Genomic DNA, 26,977 nt, shown 5'->3' with positions numbered 1-26,977 from the left:
CAGTGTTCTCCCTTCACTGCAAGTCCTCCACCCACCAAGAACCCAAATCTTCTTATAAGAGGAGTGATTCCTGCTGGTGAGAAAATTCACACCCCACTCTTCTGCTAGGAGGAGTCAGTGTAAGATAGTGGTCAAAATGTTCTTCTGCCTGAAGCATGTAATCCATTCTCACTTGGTGCCGTTCACCCTTGGTCACTGCTGGCACTGCCAGACACAATCCTCAGAGCCATGAAGCAATCAGCAGCACAGCAAGCATTCTCTCTCCTACTAAAGGCCCCAAAGAGATAAACAAATATGCAGACAAATGGTTTCAGGCAAAAGGACTGGAAATATATAGAGCCACTACCACAGAGACCAAATAATGAAGCAAATTTACAGAGTACTGCCAAGATGAGGAAGTACAGAAAATGCCAAAAGCACAGAAAGATAATGAGACAAGAGCTCTGAGGGGCTTTTTCAATAAAATAATATGGCAGAGCATATTGTTGGAGGCAACTAGTTGTTTCAAGAAGTAGAGATATTTACAAAAAGAAAGGGATGATGGGCCATCATTTCAGTTTTATGCACAATAATAAAAATATGATAGGAAAGTGCAAACAAATTCTGCTTAAAATGATGAAATCTTGGATGTTAAAATTATAGGAAAAGGAAGGGGAAAGGAAGGAGCAGAAGAAATACAGTGTGAATGGAAATTAAATCAGAAAAGCTGAGGTGTAAAATTAATGAAACTATCATGGACTCACATAGGCAAAGCTTGATGAAATTCACTGTTACATAATTAAGGAATTATCTGAACATTGCTCTCAGTCATTAGTTAGAGCTTCACAACCTAATAGGGAGAGTATATCAGAGGTCTTTGAGGACAGGCACATATCTTTAGGAAGGTAAAGAAGTACCTGGGAAATATATCTATTTACCTGAGATTTACTGAAAGAAAAAAATTCCTAGCTAATAAATACATTTATAAGAGCATACATGTTTAAAATGTAATAAAATGCAGCCAAAATTAATTTGCCCAAGCAGATCATGTCCAAACGCTTTTATTTGCTTCTTTGCTAGATTAACTGGTCTAATGTGTAAGGAGGAAGTGCTTATGTAATATATTGACTTTAATAAAGTCTTCCCTGCTGTCCTAATGAGACACTCTCATAAAGAAAGAAAGGAAACACAACTTGATGAAATTACCTAAGATAAGAATATGTCTCTAGTTGAATAAATAATTAACAATGGTTCACTGCCTAAGAAGAAGCTGGGTGTCATAAGAAACCAGCTCAGATTCATTGCATTTTTTCTTGAATAAAGAAGTAAAGCTCAATGGTAAGAGATTGTGGAAGTCACTAGAATGGATAAAGTTGCAAGTATGTAGAAGGTTAGGTAAATATTTTATTTGGAGTAATGCTCCTTATCACACAACATAACATCTAATAAAGACAATTGAAAAATGTTGTAGAAAGAAGATGGAGGCAATTGATGAGGCAGCAGCAATGCAGAAAACAGCATAGAAAGTATATTGAGAATGATAACATGGGTAAGAATGGATGGTAACACAAAAATGCAAGTCTTAGCAAGGTGATTTAAGAAAGAGTTTTGTATACAATAAGATATAGCATTTTTCCAACATCTATGCCCTAAATAATTTGTTGCTGGAATAATCCGTCTATAGATATATCACAGACTGAAAAGGAAAGGAAGTTTAAGAAACACCCCCTGAAGGGCAATATTCATGGAATAGAATCGTAGAATATCCTAAGTTGAAGGGACCCACAAGGACCACCAAATCCAACCCCTGGCCCTGCGCTGGACAACTCCAAAAATCACATCATGTGCCTGAGAGCATTGTCCAAATACTTCTTGAACTCTTCTGTGACCACTTCCCTGGGCAGCTTGTTCCAGTGCCTGACCACCCCCTGGGTGAAAAGCCTTTTTTTAATATCCAACCTAAATCTCCCCTGGCACAACTTCAGGCCATTCCCTCAGTCCTGTCACTGTCACCACAGAGAAGAGATCAGTACTGCCCCTCCTCTTCCCCTCACAAGGAAGCTGTAATTGCAATGAGGTTTCCCCTCAGTCTCTTCTTCTCCAAGCTGAACAGACCAAGTAACCTCAGCTGCTCCTCACACAGCTTCCCCTCAAGGCCATTCTCCATCTTCATTGCCCTCCTTTGGACACTCTCTAATAGGTTAACATAATTTTTATATTGTGGCTTCCCAAACTCGAGGTGAGGCCACCCCAGTGCAGAGCAGAGCAGAGCAGGACAATCCCCTCCCTTGACCGGCTGGCCATGCTGTGCCTGATGCCCCCCAGGACAGAGTTGGCCCTCCTAGCTGCCAGGGCACTGCTGACTCATGTTCACCATCACTCAGGACCCCCAGGTCTCTTTCCACAATGCTGATCTCCAGCCTCTCACTTCCCAGTCTGTACACACATCCAGGGCTGCCCTGTCCCTAGTGCAGTATTGAAGAACTAGAGTCGTTTTCTCAAGCAAAGAGATGACTGAAAGCAGAGGTACACATGGAAAAAATTCTTATTAGGAAGTTGATGAGAAACTATTCCTTCATACACTGAGGAAGCAAACATTTCAAACTGGGATATTTTGAAGCATATCTCACTGCAGTGCACACATAGTGAGAATATGCAGAGAAGCTGAGTCAGGAGGTGGAAGCAGTCAGTAGCAGAATGGAGTTTAGCCTGGTGCCAAGACACAGCCTTCAGGATTCCTAAGGAAACCTTTATGTAGCCTGGTTTTACATCAGGTAATAGAATCATTAAAGCTGTTTTTCACATTCCAAGAGGACAGAATGTGAAAAGGGAGACCTGGCAACACAACAGCACATTTTAATTTAGGCCCTGAAGGGGCAATCATTCTGGCTAGATTATTCTTGTTGAAAATACTTTAAAATCTACATGCATTTTTATGGGAACTCAGTAATTTGTTCTGCTCAAAACAACACCAAAATGCAGTTAATTATTTGGAAACAACATTCCAGTTTTTGAGATATAATATTAATTTAATTTTAATGAAACATGTAATAGCTCTGAAATCCTTTCTCCAACATTAAGGAAGTCATTAATTTGGTTCACAACAACATTTTAAAAATTCCTTGTAATCATCCATTATCAACAGAGAAGGTTACTGCAATACATTGGCTTTACACCAATGCCTTTTACCTGTTTTTACACTAAACAAAAGTTCCAGTCTGTGTCTATGCAAAGCCACAAGAAAACACAACTAGTTTACAAATGAAATGTTAACAGGACCTGTTATGGTGTTGAAAGGCAAATATTCTAAAATTATGGGATTAATAATTTAAGAAAGATAAGATCAGCACAAGATGTTTCTCAGTTGATGCCACCAATAAATCAAACTAATTTTCTCAAAAATATATACATTTACCCATAAAGTCTAAAGTCAATCACCATGACATGGCCAGAGCAACATTCTTTAAGGTCTGAACGTTGACTTTTGGGCTCTAGCAAGCCGAATGGCAGTACTCAAGAACAGAATCATAGAATCAAATAATAATTTAGGTTGGAAAAGACCTATAAGAGTCTAATTGTAAACCTAACACTGCCAAGTGCCACTACACCATGTCCCTAAGTGCCACTTAATTTCAGATCCAGACTTAATTTCTGTGTTGGGCAACATTTCAAATATTAGATGAAGGTCTGGATGAAAGCCATCAATCACCATTTCTGGTGATCAGGAAATTGCTTTACCTAATTTTTGCAAACTGAAAAAAAACCCACAATCCCACCAGAATGTGCTTCATGAATGGATTTTTCAGATCCTTTAAAGTACCTTTAAAAGTCAGACATTTTTGACAAGAAATATTATGAAGCTCACTCATGCCCATTGAAAAAATGACTCAACGTCTGACCTTGTAACGCCTCTTGAATTCATCATTACCCTAGAAAAGTTTGCTTGAGAATAGTACAAAACAGCAAACTAGCAGTGTCCCAAACAGACCATCAGGCCAACACTAAACATTTAATATATTTCAACCATGTCACTATCTGTAGTCTACCTACAGATAACATGGTTAAACTACCACAATTTATATTTTGGTGTATTAAGGGATGAGTAAGCATGTAAAACTGCAAATAACCATATTCTTATTAATTTCTTTGTCAGTTCACCACCTGCTTATCTTTACATTTCCACATTACTCATTATATTCTGTTACTCATTGTCTTGTTCTTTTAATTTTCCTTTATTTTTCTCTTTTCCTTTTTTTCTCACCTTTTTTTTTTTTTTTTGGCTTCACATTAGTTCTGTAAAGTTTGATATCATTCTCCCTTTCTCAATTCCAAAAACTCCTACCCACTTTCTCAGTGTTACTCTGCCACTAAAGGCAGTGATTTTGCATTAATTTATATATTTACATATTCACCTTCAGCATCAACTACATGCCTGGCTTTCCTTCTCTCCTCTCCTCACCTCACTGAACATCAATCCATAGCCACCCCCCGAGCTATCCTTGCCTTCTGATGAAATTACTAATATTTTCACCTTTTTCTGAATCTGTTACCAAAGTGTTCTAACAGTCTCTATCAACACAGGACTTAGTAGAAAAGGGTCTCTATCTGGACTAAGTCTACTAAATGATAACACAGTACAAAATCTAGTAATAGACAATGTTAGACTTACTCTCATTATTAGTAAAGCCTAATCTTCAAGATTAATAAATCGAGGGCTTGCTTTTTATAATAGTGCAATGATTTACAAATATCTATGCTCAGGATGCACCTATCATAGTAATTTACTGTGGATATAATTTTTACAAATATTCAATGAATTAATCATATGTCCATGATTTTTAATTTCTTTGCTTGCTCTGTTTGCAATCATCCAACATTCCTGACTTATGTCTCCGAGTACTATAGTCATAATTTCAGAGTTTAAAGATGAAGCAATGGAAAATAGTTGTTTTTCTACATTTCTATGCACAGGTCTTCTTAAAAATAAAAATTTTCTCTAATTCTCCACAACAAAACGTAATGCCTTGCAGACACATGCAGGGAAGCTGAAAATGAGATATACTTGACAGCAGAAGAAAATCTATGTTTTTCTAGTTCATTTCACATTGGACAGGCTAATTTTACACTGAGATCACAATACACTAATGAGTAATAAATATATAAATGAAACTCCAGAATTTTATTAAATTGTAAGTCTAAATTGATGTACACTAGTTAAGATGTTAATTAAGGCTAACATAACTGAACTTGTATTAGTCAAGTATTTATTTCTAAATGATCCTGTATTATTCATGTAGTCCTTTGTTTTTTCTCCTTTTCCCTGCTAAATTTCAGGTTTCCATTCTCTGAATAAAAGATTGCCAAAAGAGAATATTAAATCAAGTGGTACCATTTTAAATATAGTGTTGCAATGGCCAACTAAGATCTTCTAAGAGAACATACTAATAAATCCATTTTTGCACGCTAGTAGCTCAACTCAGAAAATGACAGGTTTATGCCAATGCAGCTTATGCAGTTGTCTATAAAACTGATCTAAATTCATATTTTTAAAACAACTTTCAACAGTCATTCTTTAGTGGAAAATCCAGAAAATTATAACGGGATAACAGTTTCAAAACTTTTCATAAACTGTTTCTCAGTCTCTAATTTGGTTTCATTAATTTTCTTCGTGATTTGTCATTATTGTCTCATGGGTAGCATAGCCATGTCAAAAATTTAGAAATAATCAAAACATAATTTTTTTTTAGTGTCTTACCAAATCCTGTTTTCACCCTCACAGTCATTTAAAAAGTAAATCATACAGCTACCATTGTTGGGTACATAGACTGCTTCAGTTATTTTTTTCTATTCTCTGCCTTTTAATGTACATAAAGGGAGAAATTTTGAAGAATTAAAATGAATGCTTGAAAGTGTAAGCTTTTTAATGGAAAATTAAACATTTCAGAAGTCAACATTTCCATAATGTCCAGTAACAAAGAGAATATTGGTTTGGATTGTTCTTTACTGTTAGCTCCTGGTCTGGAAAACAATTTTTAATTACATTGTCCAATAGGTCCTTAAGGGCAAGCAAAAATATTATAAACACAGCATCCACTGAAATACTAAGACTATGAAAAGAAAAAAACAATAAATCTTTTAAATGTCATGTCTTCCTGTCATACCCTGTTTTCATTCTCTTATTTAGTGAAGATAATTTCCTAGCAGACTAATAAAGACTGCTTAATGAGGATCTCAGCACTCAGACCAACCCCAGCACACATGACTCTGTTACATGGGTGAATCTGCATTTCTTTTACTTTGAATGCATTCATATGCACATGGGTAAATTGGGAACCCAGAAAATCATCCTAATGTGGTTTTTTAAACCAATAGTTATAAGATCCGTGTGATCTGTCCAGGATTATGATAGAATATATGCAGCCTGGTTTGACAGAAACAGCTTTTTAAAAACTGTATAAAGGAAGTTCACTTCCCCTCTTCACTGCTGCACCTCACATAACTTAGCCTCCCCTCCCTCCTCCACTGATTTCCACCCCAGACACAGAGGCAAGAGTCCTGTCTTCACCCCGGCCCAAGGCAGGTGCCTAGCCAGTGCATCCTTCTCACCACCCGAGAGACAAACTAAAAGCCTCCCTCTACAGCATGTAAAACCTGCCTTTCATTTAAACATGCAAGACAAGACATAGTACCTTCACTAAGACCTGGACAAACTGCAATGTTCATCACAGGCTCTTTCATGGATGCAAAGAATCCTCACCTGAGACAAGACAGGTGCCATGAACTCTGGGAACTGCAAAAACTGATCCCTTGGGAAAGCAGAAATGGGTACTCTTACCACGTGATTTAAACCTATGACTTTCCAGAAAATGATAATGCAAGTGAGGAGTAAAATCAATCTCTCCCACCAAACTGAAGGCCACAAGGTCTGTGAAATAGTAGTGGCTCTAACCTTTTGCTACAGCTCCTTTTCCTACCAGCTTGAAAACATAAATCACTGCTAATCTCTGCAGTGGGCCAGTACTTTTCACTGTAACAATTTCCCATGTTTCTTCTTCACTCATGGGCCTTGTCCCAGGGAACTGAAGAAAGCAGCATAACAGGGTTATTTTATGGCTTTTAGGTCTGACAAAACAGACGTCTGAGAGAAAAAGTACAAAAAGGTTTCCTCACCAGGGGAGAAATTTTGTTCCGCCTCAGATCTAAATAGAATTATTTTTTTACACCAACCTCTTTCTCATTGGAATTTATAAGTTAGCTGTTCTAAGGTTATAAGCGTCTCTGGCAAAAACTTAAAATGTCTAGAAATCACAGAATATGATGCTTCTATATTTTATTATTATTTACTCTATCATTAAAATTCAAAAGTTATTGATATGGATTTTTCTTATTCCACAAATTACAACAGTATAAGCATTTTCTGGAAATCAGGTGTCTGTAAATAATATACAGTACAGTATATCATTACCTATGTACTCTCTGGTGGTGTAGAAATAGTGCTGGAATACTTTCTGCCAGTTGATTACAGTAAGCAACAGCACTTAGTATTTAGAACCAATCTTAGTGTAAAATAAAATGCTGAATCAGCTACATATATTTTTTGAGGGACTAGAGACCAAAGGACTGGACTGGGTCATTTTCTTAGTCAAAGAGAACTCAAAGTTGCAGAGAGGTCCAGACATGTTAATTGCAGGTAATACAACATTCATACATATAATGAACAAAGATACTGGAACAACAGCAAGAGTTCAAGGAGCTCTTCTCATATGCAGACACCATAGGGAAGGGGACAAGAGAGCTCCCTGAAGAGCAGGAAAACTGGTGGGTTTCACCCTTACTCTTTCTCTACCTTTCAGCACCGTGAGCCCCTATTTTCCTTTCCTACTGCTCTAAGGGAAAACCCTTGATCCAATTGTGCATGAATCCACAGAACATGTGTAGAACAAAAGAGAAGTATTTTGAAGGTAACATATTAATATTTTTGAAACACACTAAGAGCCTTAAATCAAAGACATCACAAAAACATTACTTTGTTATTATCCAGCTGTCACTGATCTGGAAATCTCAAAGCCCATGGGTTCCTTGAACTAATTCCAGGCTTTCATGGATCCTACCAAGGCAAAGACACCCAAAGAACAATTTGTCTTGTGATGCTCTGATCCTTTTGCTTCCATTTAAAGACAAGACCAGGGAGTCCAAAGTCATACAACCCACCCCATTCCCTAAAGACTGAAGCAGAAAAGCGTTACCTTCAGTATAAGCTTTGATTAATGACTGTAGAGATTCATACATTAACAGAATTCATAGAAATTTGAGAACTAGAACACCTAATATGTCATCTAATCTATGCAGTTGACAGAGAAGGATTGGTTCCCTAAAGCATATTTCATACAGATTTATTCAGTCCAATTTTAAATATAGGCACTGTGAGGGTCCCATTGCTTTCTTGGAGAAAGCTGATTTGTTTATTGTTTGAATTAATTTTACCATATCTAGTCCCAGCAAATATGCTCAAAATGCTGTTCTTAATAAAAATATGGAATGTGCTCAGTAATTTATGTTAGCATTAAAATAGCCAGTGAATATCCAAGCTACACGTTCTGTTGAAATATATCTTTGCAAATAGCAGACTCTCCCTTTGATGTTGATGCATGCAGGAATCTCCAAGTATTTGGCAGTCTTTTCTGATGCAATTAAAAATTTTTATCCTATTTGATGTGCTTTAGTGATCAGTTCAATGTGATTCCTCAGCTTGGGGTTTTTTTATAGTTATATTTCTGAATTAATTTAGTCATTTCTAAGTACCGCTGGGTAGCAAGTAGCAAACATTACACTTAATTCCCACTATTTTTATTTCTTCATGAATTCAGAACTTGTAAAAAATTTGTAAATAAGTCCAAAATATCTTCTTGTCATTGAGTTTCATATCTTGACACATAATACCTATTCCACTCTTATGCAGAATATTGGTAATATTGAAAGGATTATTTAGAATAGATACTTAAATTTTTACATTACTGGAAAAGCAACTTAAGTAAAAGTACAGATCCACTGTAATTGCAACTTTCCTAAGCTGGAAGATACTTACAGGTACTTACTGAGTTCTAACATAACTCCCAAGAAAGACAATTTTTTTAAGAGTAACTATAATTAGTGTTGGCTGTCATCAAAACATTGGTAAATATGAATATATATCAAACTTGGGAAATTCTACATTTTCTTTTTTCTTTTCTTTTCAAAGAAAAAATTGACAAGACTGCTGATTCAGTAACCTTAATGTAAGATTTTCACCCAGTAAAACCATTTCACCTACATGGACAAAAAAATCACAGGATTCAAAGGACTGAGGCTAAATCTTCACAATTCTTGCATGAGAACACTCTTTCACTAGAGAAATATTTTTCTGAAGTCGTAAGGAAAATGAACACACATTAAAAATCCAGCTCTTTAACATAGGATAGCATCTGTGTTTACTGTACATGATACAATCTTTATGACGTACGGAGATTGTCTTTCTGTTTGAGCCGCCTAAAATATTATGCTGTTCTCGACCTTGGAAACATTTCTTAAGCATTTACTGTAGTATTACAGAGACCTTTTGCCAGAAGAGTCACTGCAGAGCCATGGACTCTTTGGGGGCTTTCCATATTAGGGGTTTTCTTGCTCTGGATTAAGCGTGCCAACAGTATTTAGTTGCCGTTCTGTATTTAGAACTGATTTGCAGGAATGGATTTTGGTAAGAAATGTTGAAACTTCTTGTATTTCATTGAGTTAAGTTCACTCCCACAAGACAATTTAGGGAAACATCCGTTAAGAAAGCTCTTGCAAACTATCCAGTACTACAACAGCTACAGCAGATTTCTGCAGCAGATTACCAAACGTCAGGAAATATGCATTTATTCACCCGCAATTCTAATGGCCCCAAAAGACTGTGAAGAATGTGCATTTTGATTTTTTTTTTTTTAATTACAGATCATGGGAGAATTATGACAGATCCTTGGAAATAGTTACTGATGTTTAAACAAATATGTGCAGTTAAACTATTAACTTAAATAAAAAGATATCACTTGAGAAAAAGTATCAAATTTCTCTTAATTGTCAGTCAAAAGCTTTCTGCAAAAGAACTTTTTAGCTCCTCTTTATTGAAGTGCAAAATGTTTAACTTCATTTACTATATAAACTGAATAGCAAATACACAGAGGAGATTCAAATTTAAGGTTAAAAGTTACATCATTTCACTTCCATAGTAACTTTTTGGTGTCCAGATTCTCTTTCTGCCCTGTTACTGTAATACTACTGAAAGATTTCTCCACATTTAAGATTAGTAGGACATAATCCTGGCACAACTACCTGCCTGAACTTTCTCTGGAGCTGCAATACCAACTGTTACTGCACTCCCACAATATATGACATCAGTAGTGGTGATTCAATAAATAACAACCCTGTGTTTGCTCTGGGACCATCTATAATCAATCTGATATTTATTTGTCATATCAACACTGTGGTTACCGTATTCTACTGATGTCACCCAGTAAGAGCGGGGATTTTGTTAAAGTTGTCACCAGCCATAAACACAAGTGTGAACTACTGCAGGTTTATTTAATCTTACAGCCACGGCATCCTTATTCATAGCAGTTTGAGAAATATTATTTCCCACCAAAAGTAATTTGGCCTGAAGCTAGGAGTTGACAAAGGAAAGAAAAGAGTCTCTTGTGGTAGAAAGCATGAGTAAATTAGATCTAATCCTGATTGGTAGACGAATTTTACAATTGATTTCAAAATGTAAAATAATCAGAAAGATGTTTCAGAGATCAAATTAATATATAGAGGATGATTTGAAGAACCACCTCAATAAAATTCCAACTTGTTACTCTTTAAGCTTGAAGCCTTACTATCAGAAGTGTCTCACAGATTATTCAGACTTTAAGCACTTGTCTGCACATCCCAGCAAGCAGGCTACTTTACTCTGAAAGGTGTATCATTTCAAATACTAAAACTCTGCCATCCACACATAACCAGATAAACCAGCCAAGAACCATGTTCCACTTTTAGAGTTTTATAATTCCAGAATACACTGAGGGGCTTCAGAGCTGTAGGAAAACAGAACACACAAAAAAGAGTTTTCAAAAGCTACTCTGCCTCTCTTTCATAATAAAGACAATCCCACACAAAACTTTAGAGAATGCAAAAGACAGACAGGAGAAGAAAAATAACTTTTATACAGTCTCAGCATAAGTGGAAAAAAATATATTCTGAGAACCAAAATCCCCTAATATGTTACCAGGCTATGCAATGTTAAACCTTTTACCTTCACCAATTATTTTGTGTGTTTGCTTACAAACTTTAAGTTAACAAATAGGACGTAGAGAGTAAAGTTCATAACATTTTCAGTCTAAAGTAACAAATAGCATCACTTACCTAAAGATTGGTCTCTGGAGATGCTTTTTCTTGATTGTAACACAATCATCCATTTAAAGTGGGGAAAAAGACTTCTTCCAGCAAATAACTCCAAAAAAACCCAGGGAGTAATAGGGAAACTTGTTCTTAGCTACTGTGCTGCAGAGAGCACGCAGAATGGTATTTTGGTGCTGGGGGAAGCCTCCCTCCCTCTTTCTGACAGTGGAGCAGAAAAGGGCCATAGAGGCCACATAAGCCAGGCACAGCCGTGCACTACCAAACCGGGCAGGCTGAGCAGAACTGGAGTCAAGTTGATCGAAGCGCAGAATTGTACTGGATTCCTTTCAACTGTGCAAGAAAAGTGGGGAGCTCTGCCAAGTGCTACCCAGGTAAAAAGTTGTTAGATTATCCCAGCCATGAGAGCACTTCTTACACATACTGGTCAAAGTCTTAAATGCAGAGTCACTCTCTCTCTCTCTCTCTCTCTACACAACACACTGTTCCGAGGCTCAACTTTTTTTTCTTCAAAATAAAAGTTGTGCAGCTGTTTCAGCATTCCCATGCGAGTACCTTCAGAAAATTTGTTCTGGTAAAAAAAACTGTATACAAATTAATGAAGATGGATGGATCTGGTCTGTAAGGCTGGCTCTACTTCAAGAGATTGTAATTATTTTACAATCTGGCTTTTATTCACTCTGGATGATGTGTGGATATAACTATGCAAATTAAAGCACTGCTCATAATTTTTAGCATACATAACCTAATAACCTAGAATTGGCTGAAGCAGAATATGGTGTTTGCAGCTGGTAGGATCACAACTACATGTAACAAACCAAAGCCACGTCAGTGAGGAAAACAAAAATGACCAAGTTCAGATAGTGTCAGTAGCTAACTGTTACTGTTTGCAAGATAAGATTTCAACATAGATCCAAACCAAAAATCTTGCTCTGACATCACGCTGACATAAATCAGGAAGAATTCAACCGCAGCGAGCACAGGCTGTAAACAGAGCTATAAAGCAGAAGCGGCTGACCATGGTTCTCAGTGAACTGAAGTCATGAGGGCTTCAGGTGAGACACAATTTCCTGCACACGTCAGAGGGCCCAGAACAAACCTGTGCTGGCACAGGGCTTGATGGGAAACATGGAACCCAGCCAGGCTGGCAGCAAACCAGCAGCCAGGCAGCACCACGCGTGCAGCTGCACACCCTGGAACCGTGTGCCCTCTTCCTGCCGAGGGAGGAAAGGTCCTGCCACAGGTTCTTCCCTGCATCCCAGCACTTGTGGCTTGATTCCTGCAAAGCATTCACTGTCTGCCAGATGGAGTTCCTGATATGGGACAAGTAGGAATAGGATGGTTGGGATTCTTCTGCAATTGCATTAGTGGTTGGAGAGGAGGAGAAGAGGGGCAGATTTACACAGTTAAGTGCATAACTGCATTATCAAAGTTTGAGGCAAGATAAGGAACAGTAAAATATGTGTTAGGCTGTATATGACCATGAAAGCTCCCATTACATTATGTACAAATTATTATTCAATTTAAAATATTTTCATTAAATAACTTAATATCACAAACAGAGAGACAAAATGTATTCTATGAATGTGTATTTTCACAAAGGAAAACCTAGGAGTTAAGTGGATTTTATGGAAACAACTTAAAATCTCTTCCTAGAGGTAAAATATCTTTTTATGAATGCTTTTACAACAGATTGATGGTGTCAAGTTTGGTTAGCCTGAAAGGACCCAGTAAGTGTTCCCTACACTATATAAAACTATTTTCTTGACACAGCCATGGAGTGTCTGAAGAAAAAATTATCAGACTGTCATCACCAGTTGTTTTGTGTAGCTCAGTTTCACGTCCCCTACTATTTCTATTCCTCTGAGAAGTAGAGAGAAATACATGTTCACCAGGAAAGCAATTACCTGTACCTGCAGACTGCAAGATTTTGAAGGATCTGAAGATCTTTCTTCAACAATATGCAGTGTTCAGTGTTGTCATACTTTTAAAGACCTTCATCTAATCATCATCTGATTTGTTCTTGCCTGCCAAGATTTACAATTTCCTTAATGTAGTTTTCTTGCTCTAGGTTTCACCATTTCAAAATAATTTGCTGCTTTTTGAAGTGTGCTCACTCACTGATAATACACAAAGCTAAAAATCACAAAGAAAACTCCCCTTCTTGCTTCACATTATGTGCATATATTGCTATATGTGAGTTATTTAGAGGGATTTTCTGTAGCTCAGGGTAAAAATCGAGAAAGTTACAAGAAAGAAAAAGAATATTCTCCAAATTCTCAATGAAAGCTATACCAAATATGTTTCCACTGAACTCCCAAACCTTTTGTCTAGCAGTTTGATTGATCCTGAAACTGGAAAACATCTTACAAGTAAATTTTTCTGGGCCTACTTCAATGTGCATTGGTGTTCATGGTGCTTCCATTCAAGCATGGCTTGAAAAGAAAGTACTGTTTGGGGGAGCTGAAATTCCCACTGTGAAATTACTTTGACTACAAGGAATATTTGAGCTGTTGTGGAAAAAAAAATGGACAAGGAAAGAAAACAGTAATAATATTAATGGGAAATGGTAACACAACTTCACTTTTATTGCATTGGTTTTAATCTTTCAAAGAGCCATTTTTGACCATTTTTTCATTCAACACAGCAACTAACCACTGACTTCTTTATAATATTCAGAAATCATGCCTACATGTTAAATGAGTATTCACACAAACCCTTTGACAGAGGGCACTAGAGAAAGATGTGATAGGTAAACTAGACCCAGGCCTGAAGCCTGAATCCCACTGGAAAAATAACATGTATAAAGTTCACCAGCATGCAATTCTTTGCAGATTGCAGATTTGGAGCATATTGGAGTAATATTAGTGAATTGTAGGCTGTGCTGGACCTGATACACAGAATGTGCTGGAGAGGTGCACTTTAATCATTGTGAGGAAGTGTAATTATAATGAGATTTTCCTTGAAAGCATTATTGTAATTTTAAAAAGTCCTCTACAGACAAGCTTCATCATATTTCTTACTTCAAGCTAATCCTTTTAGGATTAATTAGAATGGTAAAAATCTATTTAAATTATGCTCTAGAGATACCTTATTTAATTTTCTAACACTGGATGAAACTCAAGTAGAAAACATCTAAATTATTTTTTCTCAATTTATTTTCCAATTATTGTTCTTATTGTTTGCCCATTGCAACCAATGACCACTGCTCTATGTGATGCAAGTTATTTTATTTCATCTCCCATGTATATGCTAATGTGAACAAAGACTTTTTGAACCAAAACCTTGTAATACTTCACCACTCACAGGACCTGAGTTTTTCAAACTTCAGTATCTATAGCAATAGTTAAGTAATTTGATATTTAATACTATGTCTCAGGGCAAAAGACTAAATATGAGGTAGAACCCAAAACATTCTGTTCTGCTTGTTTTAATGCCACATATTTCTTATTGATCTGTAGCTCTTTGCCAGAAGTCTAGAAATGTAATTATTTCTCCTACTTCGATTTCAAAGCTGTGGGCAATTGAGATGGTAAATTTAAGAGCCAGTAATCTGTATATGTCAGACACTTGATGCTCTCTACTTTGTAACTAAAATATCTTCTGGCTATGAAGATATGTGTAAGCATTGCTGGATGGGGTTAAAACCTCTTCTACTTCTGCAGAAAGACACAATGGTGGGAAGAGCAACAGAAAGGGTTGACAAAGAAATTACAAAGGTGTGCTCAACCACATAAATGAAAAAGAAGTTATCCTTATAAAAATGCTGGAAAAATCTGTGAGAAAAATAACTGGCAAACTGTACTGTAAGAGTAGTAATTTTGTCAAAATAGAAAGATAATTCATTTAAGCAGCTTGCTGTCTCAAGGCCAGCAGTATTCAATGTTTTCTTCAATAGTTTGGATAGAGAAAGGAGATATTCCAAAACAATATTAAGCTAGTAACCTTTTCTGAATGTCCTTGAAAAGCTGAAGAAATGTTCAGGAGAAAAAAAAAAAAAAAGATATCAAAAATACCAAGCTCTACATACGCATGGGAACAATTGCAGGACAAGTGGCCATTAGCTAGGCAGCATTTCTTCAGAAAATGCATGAGGAGCAGCAGTGAATCATACACTAAACAATCACAAAAACAAGCATGATTCTGGGAGGTATAAAAAGCAGTATTGTCCAGAAGAGCAGCCTCCCACTCTCTGTATTCCTAAGGCTCACCTGAAGCATTGTTTCTTACTTTGAGGCAACACGATTCAGCAGACACATGCAGGACTAAACCTTGACAAAACAGAAATTTAGAAGACAACTCATGAGTAAAGACAGAAGGTCACACAATGTAGCCTAAGGAAAAGGAAAAGCAAACCTAATTAAAAATATTCCAGAATATAAATATAGCTGTATAATTTATGGAAACAGACTATTTTGCTTACCACTGTGGTCAAGAAATAACAAACTGCAAAATAGCTCACAGGGTTGTAAGCTGTGGTAATAAAGATTCAATGGTGAAAAAAAAAAAATATTTTTCAAAGGAAAGTAATAAGGACATTAATTGCTGAGGGAATATGTTAGTGGAATCATAATGAATAGCTTTCTAAGTAGATTCCTAAGTAGATTTTGAAAAGGCTATATAAACGTTTCAGAAGTTATCAACCTTGTGTTGGATGAGAATACAGATTAAATAATCTCTAAATACATCATCCAACCTCATAGTTGTTAAATTCTTTGGTAACCAACTGCTATTATCAGCTTCTAACTGAACCTGCTGTTGGATTTTAGTGTTCATGAAACCATTTACCAATCAGCTGTAGCATTTAGGCTTTTCAATCTTTCACCTACTTGCCACTTAATCCAAGTTTTGAACTTTGATCCTTATTTCTGGAAGCAAAGTGTGACACTTAAAGCTTTAATCCATTAAAAGCCATGATTTCTGTTTTGCTTCCATGAGAAAATAGGAGGTCAGAGGTTTTCCCATATTGCTCACAAGCAACAAGAGAACAAGTGGAGACCTAAGTTTTGTGCATTCATTTTCTGCACTAATGAAGTAGTTTAAAAAAGACTGCATATTTCTACATGCTTCTCTCAGGTCTGAAACATTAAAATCTAAAGCAGAATTTATGAAAAGACTGCTATCTTACTTTTCAGCAAAATACCTTGCACCAGTTTCCTGTTTAGGAAACTTGTAATGTACTTAAATCTCTAACTAAAGCATGAAGAGAAAACTTTTTATAGTAGAAAGTCAACCTTTCTTGTGCAACCAATCCCTAACAAGATTTTTGTTCAGGTATTTACAAGATTGTTGGAACAAATTCACTCCGTAAAGGCTGTATGGAGACTAAGGATTCAAACAAGAAACTGGAGGAGATTATGTGAAATCTATCTATACCATCACTCTCACTTCAGCAAGAGGGCCTTCCATGGCACTCTACAAAACAGAATAGCTTCCTTACCCTTCCCTTCTATTACAATGAGAGGGATAAGTTTCTCAGCACACCTTTTACCAGCTTCCAATCTCCATGCAGGGTCTCCAAATCTAAGATTGTCTCTACCAAGCTAATAAAATTGTCCAGGTCTCTGATGTCCCCAGAAACCAGTTAAATGGAGATGCTGTGATTGCCTGCCATATAAAGGGTAATTTTATCACAAGCATGTCATGCTTGACATGTAAAGCATACACAGTTCTACCTACTAGAACTGTGTTTGTGTAATAGGTTAAGAGCTAAATTATGGTTACTCACGTTCTTCATATTCCTGGGCACAATTCATCCCGTTAAGGATCAGCCTGAATGGTTTCTCACCCAACTGTTATACCAGGTTTGCTTTAAGCTTACTGCACTCTGAGCAGTGTAGGACACTCTCAATTTGTTTGTTCGTGTTGACGTCAGCAAAACCTACTCTAAAACTTCACCTAATGACTTCTCCAACTTGAGAAACCAGATGGAACTGAAGAGAATTGTGATTCATTCAGAGTGCAGATAGAAGAGTTGGCAAATGTCACTGGATCTATCGTGGTACACGTGGTAAAGCTCTGGGAAAACAGCTGGGCAGGGCTTTAAGTTCTGCCTTCCCTTTTTTTACCTTTCCTAAGTAAAATAAATTGTAAACAAAATTGTAAAATAAAATTGTTTTATTCTCTCTTACTTTCCCTGTTTACATGCACACACAAACTGAGCAGAGACTTACGTCAATGCCATCATGCAGGAGATTAATTTCCCAGCTAAGATTTTCCTGCTCAGACTGGAACACAGGAACTTGGCTGAAGAAGCTTCCCAGTGCTTTATTTGTGCTTTTATATTTTACTACATCATACAAGTCCTAGTAAACTCAAGCAAATAAGTAGAAATAACAAAAAAATACAAATTTCAATGTCTTATAGGAACATTAATTTTCCGGATTAATAAAACTCTTCTGAAGAATGTGGCCAGTATCACAGCTGTATTTTATTGGATTCTACCTGATACCATTAGGAATTTCTACTCTGTGTCTCCAGTGAAGGGAAAGAGGGGGATGAGGAGGAAAGCAAGGGCAGGGAAACGAGAAGAAAGAAATTCCTTTGGGATACATGATGCTAAACTAGCACTGAGATCCACAAGTCAAAACATGGCATTCTTTGGTTTTGAGCCAGTGCAATATTATTATTGGCCACAGTTGATGGAATTTCAATCTGTATCAGAAAACACAGTAATTGCTGTGCCATGTGTTTTCTAAATGTATACATATAATGGCAACTATACACTGACAATAGAGCAACTACTGACTAAGCATACTGTTGCTATTTAGGGTGGAAGAGGGTAAAAAAATCCCCAGAACTCAGTACATATGGGCTGCGTAAAATCTAGCAAAAAACAACTGCTAAACACTTTAAAGGTAATGATTAAAATACATCTCAGTATAACTTTTTGCTACAATACTTAAAATTGAGAAAAGTTTAGAAATCCAAAATTGTCCTGAAAAGCAAACATGACTGACTGGGCTATATGTTAAGCATGGCTATTATACTTTTTCTGTTAAACCAAAATACTTTTCCTGTTAAATTGCAGTTCCCTGTGGAAAATATGACAGCACTTAAAGGGACAGAGGCTATGCTAAAAAGAATTAGAAGACAAATGGTAGGCTGTATCAATTTTCTCTATATACAGTAGTTCTCATCTGAATGTCTGGAAAAAAGAGGCAAGAATCTATCATTAGCTATCATTCACTACACAGTTTTTTCTTTGGAAGTCACATTCAAATCTGTGTAGGTGTCAGAGTTTGAAAACTTAATTTATTCTTTTTTTTCATTTTAGATTTTGAAAATATTTTACACTGTCTTTCATCATGGTCTCCAAGATCATACATATCATAGTTTTCTGAAACGTACTTCATTATAATTTGTTAAAATACCCTGGTCTGTGCACAGTTACTGAGATTTTTGGGTTTTCATCATTAGCTTTCTGGCATCTAGTTTGACTGACACGGAAACTATCTGGAAGTATGAACACATGCACTACCCTAGGAGATTAGCAGTATCTGGGACTTGTTGTAGTGTCTTTTCTATCAGCTATTTTTTCTTTGGTCACATCACCATTGGGTAGGTACAAGGGGAAAAAAAAGCGACACAGCAAAAATTCTACAGGTGATAATAAATCATCTTGCAAAACTGTTTCTTTGAAACAGCAACACTAATAACAGATCTTTGCTTTCTCATTGTGAAAAAATTGCTTTTAAATAACAGCTTCCCCATAGATGTTTTGAAATTTGACGTTCATCATTTTTCAGTCTTGCAAATAGTGATAAATTAAATTCTGTGTTCAGCTCTATCCTCAGATATGTAACATGGCCATAGATAAAAAAATGTCTTGTGCATGACTCAGAAATCTATTATTCTAAGACAATAACATTTTGATCATTCTTATCTTTGTAACAGAAAGATATACACAAAATGTAATGCATACAGTCACCCTTTTTTTTTTCTTTCTATCTAGATTCTATTATGGCCTTTGCAATGAGCAGTACTGTCTTTCTAGCATAAAAAGACTAACAGAATTTTTATTCTCCTTATCCTATATTACCTAGATTATTTTTCTCCTTATACCAGCTCACCATCTCTTCAGCACCTCACACACTTCTTCCCAAGTCTATTTACTGTGATGACATCCTTCCAACTGTGCCAAGTATATGAGTACTCATGACAGAAGACTAGCAGGAAGTTTATCTTTTCCAGCAAAACTTTACAGAGACTCAGAAGAAAATTCACCCTTGTTATTTGGCAACAGAATTTCCAGAGAGGAAAAGCAACAAGCAAAGGAGAAATGTAGAATTTTATATATCAGTTTTCTCTCTTCCCACCCCGTAAAGGTAATTCTTAGGATGACCAAATTATGTAAAACAAGACTCTCCTGCTAATTGTAGTATAGGCATGAGAAAACTCTGAAACCATTTCAAATGCAGCATTTCATTTGATTTTAAAAGTACATGTGCAAAACCAATGAAGAATCCTTCAGCCTTTTGCTAGAGAAAGTACAACTATGTAATGCTGCAAAATACTGTATATTTCCCACTGAAATAGCTGGCAATGATCCTCAAGAAGGGTTCACTAGTGTGTTCATGTTCACGACTCATTGGGATAAATTTCATCAGTCAGTTAATCTACAATGAATGTGTCAGCATATCATTTAGTTAGTCAACAAATTTTAAGAATAAAAATGGTGCTTAAAAGTAGTTCAGTGCTCACACTTTTTACCAAGGGTCAAAGGCTTGTCAGAAATATAAAACAAAAACAACCTGACTAGAGAATGTGAAACACACCAAACATTACAGTTTATAAACAAGGAATGACTCATGATTTCCGACAAAACGTCTGCCTAGATTTTTTTCACTTTCCCCTCATCATGGAAATACATCTTTTTTATTCATGTATTTAAAATCCCATTTCAGAAAACTTAATTTCCAAACTTTGCTAGAGCCACAAGCTAAAACAAAAGTTGAATATATATTCATTTTATACCATAATCTGTCTGAACTCAAGGCTGAGGCAGACTAATTTTGCTAAGTTAAATTCTCCAAGATGTTTGGATGTGGGTACAATGTAGATGGCTTCATTATCCATGCAATTATTTTATATTTTAATTTATCATATATGTAATGGGCTATGCTCCCAGCCCCAGAAAATGAGCTGTTTTGAATCTACTAAAAAGACAAAGTATTCACCAAGGCATTGTTAAATACCTAATATATGTTTGTATAGCTGATTACTGTCACATAAATGTGGCAAAGGTCTGGCAATTTACTGCATTTTAGGACAAGTATCATTTTGAATTCTAATTTGTCTCTCGCTGTATTTTCAGGTCTTGCTGTAAGTTAAAATTATTCCAAATTAAAGAACAAAAATGCACCCATGTCAGAGGTCTTCAGAGCCGTGGCAACACCTTTCTATTCTGACAAAAAACCTGTGATAATTCTTTGCCAAATATACTTTAGAGCCAGGGTATGATTCTTAGAAAGTTGCTCCAAGCCCTAAGAGCAGATATGTGGACATGTTTCTCAAGGAATCAAGAGAACAAAAGAGGTGATGAAGCAAAACTGTATTCATTCACAGCGACCACCTCAGTGGAAAAACTATGTCTAAAAGGCAAAGCTGCCACACAGCAAACAGCATCCTAATTTCAGCCAACTAGTATCAAAAGCATACTTTCAAATTTGCAGGAAAATATCTTCTATTGGCAACTATTTTAAGTTGCCAGACCCTTCCTTGGATGCTACCTAACGTGACGTTGGCAATGAAAATTTAAATATAAATTGGGTATTTCCCCAACTACAAAGCCCCCTTGGTAATTACACACACTATGAGTGGTAACTACATTATCCTCATGGTTTTTCTTACATTAATCTAAAGTTATGACATTGAAGTGACCTCTGAATGCACACTAGGCAGCTTCAATTTTAACTTACAGAAATTTAGCTAGTTAATTCTAATACTGTGCAAAGCCTTGCATGCTTATGCCATTTTGATGGTGGAAGCTGATCACTTCACAGAATGTCCTTTGTTAAGTGAGTGGCATTTAAAGTAGATTATAACCTGGTTATTTTTCCTTTTTGTACAAATGCAAACAGTGTGGACTGACAGATAAGACTCTGGGTTGGGACCTAAGAGCCCTAAGCTTTTCATGAGTCCATTGACTAGTCTTGGACAGGTCACTTTCCACTCAGACTAAGTGCCTAAGCTCAGCACTGAGAGCTGGTAAAATTTCTTCCCTTCAAAAGCTGGTTCATTTGTATGGACTAAAAGTATTTGCAAGCACTAGCTATTCTTTCTACCTTTGTTTCTTTTCCTGTATCAAGAAAATTTTCATTTCGCTGCCTTGGTAGCAATAGCTTCTTCTAAAACCCCTTTCCTATGCAGTCATATCTAGTAGTATTTTTTTGTTCCTGTTATATATCAGGTGCCCTAGTTTCAGACAAGACCTTGTTAATTTGTGGACATGTAACTGACTATTTCTTACTAGCACTTGCCACACATTATGTCCCTTGGTACAAACTTTGAAGAACTGCTTTAAAGTGACAAAAAATAAGTGTCTACTTGTTGTCAAGATTTCTGCCTTGTTACAAAACCATACTTACTATTTGGAATACTGCAGTGACTTCCTGCTGGTACTTTGATCCAAGAATATCATGAGCTGTGCAGGTGGTTTCTGTCACACTGTCATTCATATTTTTGACAGATTTTGAGTCTGCATAATATTCCCTGATAAACTTCTTAATGTTATCTGTGCCAAGAAAGGAAAACTTACGTTCTGCCAGCTTGCTGACAAACCCTATCAACGATATCAGACATTTGCTCAGTCAGTAATGCAAATAAACCTTCAAATCACAGTGAGAAATACTAAAGAAACTAGAAGAAGGCCCCTATACTTGGCCAGTCTGACTTACTAAACCATAGGGATGCATGTAATTTGTTGCATATACATAATCTTCGTTTTAGCTAAAAAATATCTTTAATCTAATCTGGAGTTCAACAAACCTACCTACACTTTCCCATCGGACAATGCAATGTTTCATGTTAAGCAACATTATAATGCAAGAATAGCATCTGCGAATAACTCCCCTTAAGTTGCAGACACAAAACTAAAGCAGGTTATACTGTTTCAGCTTCTTAAAGGACTCTTCACTGGCATCTTTGACTCAGGGAAGACTAAGGAGAAAGAGTCCTGAAATTGGATAAATCAGCTTCATCCAGCATTCCTACAGAAGTCAAAGATAACTATTGTGGACTCCAAATGATGTTGTTCTGATTCTGAACTATGTTATGTGGCTACCTTCTGACTACAGTCATATACCATCAAATGGCATTTGAATTAAACCACTGAAAAACAATTCAGATGAGAATCACTATTGCTAAGATTCTTCTGTTTTGTCCCCAGAGCTTCAAGGTTCCCCCCAGTCAGCACACTGAAATATTGTACACTGCCATGATTTACTGACTACAAATCTCATGACAAAATAAAAAGTTGCCTTTGCAATGTGCAATACAGTGGTCATTTTGACATTAATTTCTTCTTTGATAAGTACATTTCACACCAGTATTTGGTGATGATATAGGAGGTGTTTGGCACTTTTCCCAGCTACCTAATTACTCTAATGTAAATCTATAAATAAAATCTACTTCCATCTCCTGCACTTTATGATACCATAAAATTTTAAAAGGTAAATCCAAGATTTTAAATTGAATATCACAATATACAAAATATCCTTTTATTTTCCTGGTTTAAAAGTACTGGAATATATCCACTTTGACACAGCCCTCCTAGACAGATGATATATTCACTCATTCTAAAGCTGAAACCTTCTTTGAAATGCTGTTTTGTCCTAACATAACTAATCAGAAGCTGGACATAGTGATGGGAGGAATTTAGATAATGTGAGTTGGGGTTTCAGTTAGCACTTCTGGAGAGTTTTAGGTCTTTTCCCTCCCTTACCTTTTTACTCCCTTACCTTCAGCTAGAGTAGAATGCCACAGAGTAAGGGGAATAAAGGCAGCTCTTTGCACCAACCCCCTGGGTAGGAACAGAGCTTAGGTGACATGCAAAAATAAATGCTGAAATACTAAATAATAGCATTTACCTGTAGGTAAAGACTTTTCACTAACACAGCAATCATTCATAACAACTCCAAAAAAAATTTCATGTATAGTGCAATTTTTAAACACTGTATTTTCAACATTTGTTTGCTGTGATACTACCCAAATTTCCCAGCGGTAGATAAAGACATCAGTGTGTACTTGCTATACAAACAGAACAAAAAAGCTCATTGCTACCCCAACAATCTCACAACATATGTTATATGAGAAATGAGTACACTGATATGTTACCAAGTCTGATTTTTGTTTTAAACTTTCAGCAGTGACTGGTGATAATGCATCCCACAGTAGTTTACTTATAGGCAGAATCAATTATGCTTTGAGTCATTTTTGCAAGGTTCAAAATACAGAGAAATTACAGCTATACCTTGTCAAAATAAGATTCCTTGGTTATAGATTATTGCCAGGGAGCAAAGTGAAGCTACAAGTCATTTGCTTAAACTGTATTAAAAAAATGCAGGAACTGAATACTAAACAAAATTGTTGTATCTCCAATGTCCGAGTCTAGACAATGAATAAATGCCCAGATAAGAGGTGGAACTCATTTCAAATTCGAGCAGTCAGTTTCCAGCAATAACAAACACAATAGCTAAACCAGTTGAAATACTTTCCTTTGTACAGCCACTACCATAAACTCAGCATAGTCCACCTTTACACAGAGGTGACACATTTCTTGCAGGCAAATCTAAAGGAAGGCAGCTCTGAGAGTCCCAGAGATCAGCATAATTTCCTGTTTAAAGCAGGATGTTTAAACCTGTGATGCTCTAATTTCTTTTTCATTGATTCAGTTGAAACAATAACTTTTGGAACTTACAGTAACATTTAGAACATCTTTAAAGGGTGCAAGTAGATAGAGAATGGTGACTGCAGTGATAATTACACTTGCCAGGAAGTGATGAATCATTTCATACACTTTTGCTGGTCTTATTTTAAAACTAAAAACTTGGCACTTCTCCTTTTTTTCATTTTGGCATATGCCCAAAAAGCTGCAGCATTTTTTGCCAGACCAAGGGTTAAAACAGACATATAGAAAAAAGTGACTCTGCCTAAACTGCCAGACTGTTAAACTTTCCATGCTGGATTGGGAGAAAACTTGAAATAAAGGACTAGAAAAAAACTGCTGAACAAGAATGGTGAGGAGTTTTAAGCAGCGAGAGATGATGAAAGATCTGCAGAAACCTGGTTACATATAAATTGACCAAAGAAGAGGAGAATGGGTAAGACAACGAGTTGCATTTGTTTCTTGTGACAAATGGATACTTCAGTGAAATAATTAGTGTTATGTCCATTATCCAAGCAGAACCTTGTAATGGAATTTATTAGCATTACAGACTGAGGCAAGACAAACAAAAGTCTTATTAAAAGTCCCCTTAAAGTCCTCTGCTTAGTTCCCATCAAAAGCTCAGGACTAGGCACTTAAACACCTAATTAATTCCTATAAGTTCAACCTTCATTTCTCTATTTTGTCTAAGATTTCATTAACAACCATCAGTTGCTTCTGGGCAGTTTCTTATATCCTGCACATAACTATGCTCTTCACTGAGGTAGACCAAGAGAAGAATGTTTAGAAACTTTGATTTAGAGCAGTTAAATGGAAGTAAAGGACCATTTTCTATTTAATTCAATTATTGCATTGATGGACAAATAAAAATTAGCACTATCTTTTAAAAAGGAATAAGATATAAGAAATACTTTTGTCTCCATGCTTTTTCTGAAAGCCTTTGGGCATTGATGATCACATGAACATCTGAGAGATGCCTTGAGAACATTTGGCTTAAACATTTTCACACTCATGTTGTGCAACTACCACTGAAAAGAAGCTCTCTGAAAGGCTTAAAAGTAGCAGGCAGCTTTGTTTGATTTTTTCACACACTGGTCTAACAAGAAGAGATTAGAAAATTCAAGCATCTGCTCCTGACCCTGACACAAAAATCCCCCACAAAATTACAATAACTTCTTTTAAAATTGTCTGCTTGCAGTAGCAGAAAATGCTAAATAAAATGAGTACTGGCAGCCTGTACATTCACATATGAATTCCCCAAACATTTTGCCTTTAAGTTCTGGGTTTGGTTTTCTTTTGTGATTATCAGTATTCTGCATTTCATCACACCTGTCAAATTTTGACTCCCAGGAAGAAGCACCACTACCAGTGCAGCCTATCAGCTACACCAACCTAAACAGCCCAGATGATACTGCCCAGGAAACTCTAAAATCTTTGTACATGCTATAATATAAATAATAATAACAACCTGTGCTTTCACAGGACCTTACTGATCATACTGCTCTTTGGGGGTTTTTTGCTATAAAATATCTTTCTGTGCTATTCTGCATCAACAATACCTATCTTAACTGTGGAAATTGCATCGCTCTACTTTTGAAGGGCATCATCAGTTTTGTCTAAAGCATCAATTTCATGCCCTAATTTTTTATTATTTTCTTCCTGTTTGTTATTGTTGTAACACTATTTCAATTTGGAAAACTCACATAAAAGAAAAATCAAAACAAATATAAATACTACTTTTTAAATTTATTATAGCTTTACAAAAGTGTAGATGAGTCCAGCCCCTCAGACACGTTTTTAGCCATGATACGCAGTGATGCTATCTCTAAAGATTATTCTTACATTTTTTTAGGTAAAAGAAAGTATTCAATTAATTTCTTTCTCCATGGTTTCTGAGGGCCAGTTGCTGTTGGTAACTTGAATTGATATTGGTGTATATAACCCTTGCATACCAAAATTCTTGAAAGCATTCAAGTTCATCAAAGTAAGAATATGGGAAACAGTATCAGCCAGATTTGACAGGTAGGTATTTGGAAGGAAAAATATCACTATCAGAAAGACAAGTTTTCATAAATATATATATTTTTTTTTTAATATATATATATATATGTTTAACAAAGCTGGCTATAAAAAATAACAAGTATTTATTCTACTTTGTCTGCCAAGGGTATAGTTACATAAGAATCAGCAAAAAGGAGGCAGTAACTTGCTGTGATACATGAAGGCAGCATGCTTATCATGACATTTACGCCTACTCAGATGTTCATCTGGGAAAGTCATATTGACAGCTTAGTACTTGAAGCCATCATTGTTCACAGACACATACAATTAATAGCTAGACAGTAATGAGATGTAAGTCTACATGAGTATGCAGAGGGTGGAAGGTTGTGGTGCACCCACATATACCCACTATAAAAACTCCTTTTTGTAAAGACTGTCTTTACATCCACTACAAAAACTCCCTTTTGCAAAGACTGTCTTTATAAGCAGATCAGGAAATATCAGACTAAAATACTACTTTTGTGAATCCTATAGACTTACTTCCTCAGTAGGGCCACCATCCGAAATCTTTTGTTTGGAGTCTGGAATGAAGAGCATGAAGAGAGGTTTCCAAACTCGCTCCCCCTGTATACCATCATCTTTAACAAGACAGCACTCTCACACAGGGTGGACTTGGGCAGGTACAATTAGAATAAATCACCT

The 26,977-nt window shown here is 36.3% G+C and overlaps 1 protein-coding gene across 8 annotated transcripts in view; it reads right to left on the bottom strand.

Moving 5' to 3' along the window:
• Positions 1 to 26,977, bottom strand: part of PDE1A (phosphodiesterase 1A) — a 193,848-nt gene that overhangs the window by 93,071 nt on the left and 73,800 nt on the right. The window contains exon 1 of one of the 8 annotated variants that reach the window (XM_085066302.1): positions 11,395 to 11,844. The exons of the other annotated variants lie outside the window; for them this stretch is intronic. Coding sequence (XP_084922428.1) covers positions 11,395 to 11,447 — 53 coding nt within the window. The 5' untranslated portion in view covers positions 11,448 to 11,844. Of the gene's footprint in view, positions 1 to 11,394; positions 11,845 to 26,977 lie in introns of those variants that run through there. 8 annotated transcript variants of the gene reach the window in all.

Source organism: Lichenostomus cassidix, chromosome 7 (assembly GCF_008360975.1).
Source record: "Lichenostomus cassidix isolate B80296 chromosome 7, HeHo_3.0, whole genome shotgun sequence".
Lineage (NCBI taxonomy): Eukaryota > Metazoa > Chordata > Aves > Passeriformes > Meliphagidae > Lichenostomus > Lichenostomus cassidix.
This window is presented reverse-complemented; position numbering and strand designations above follow the sequence as displayed.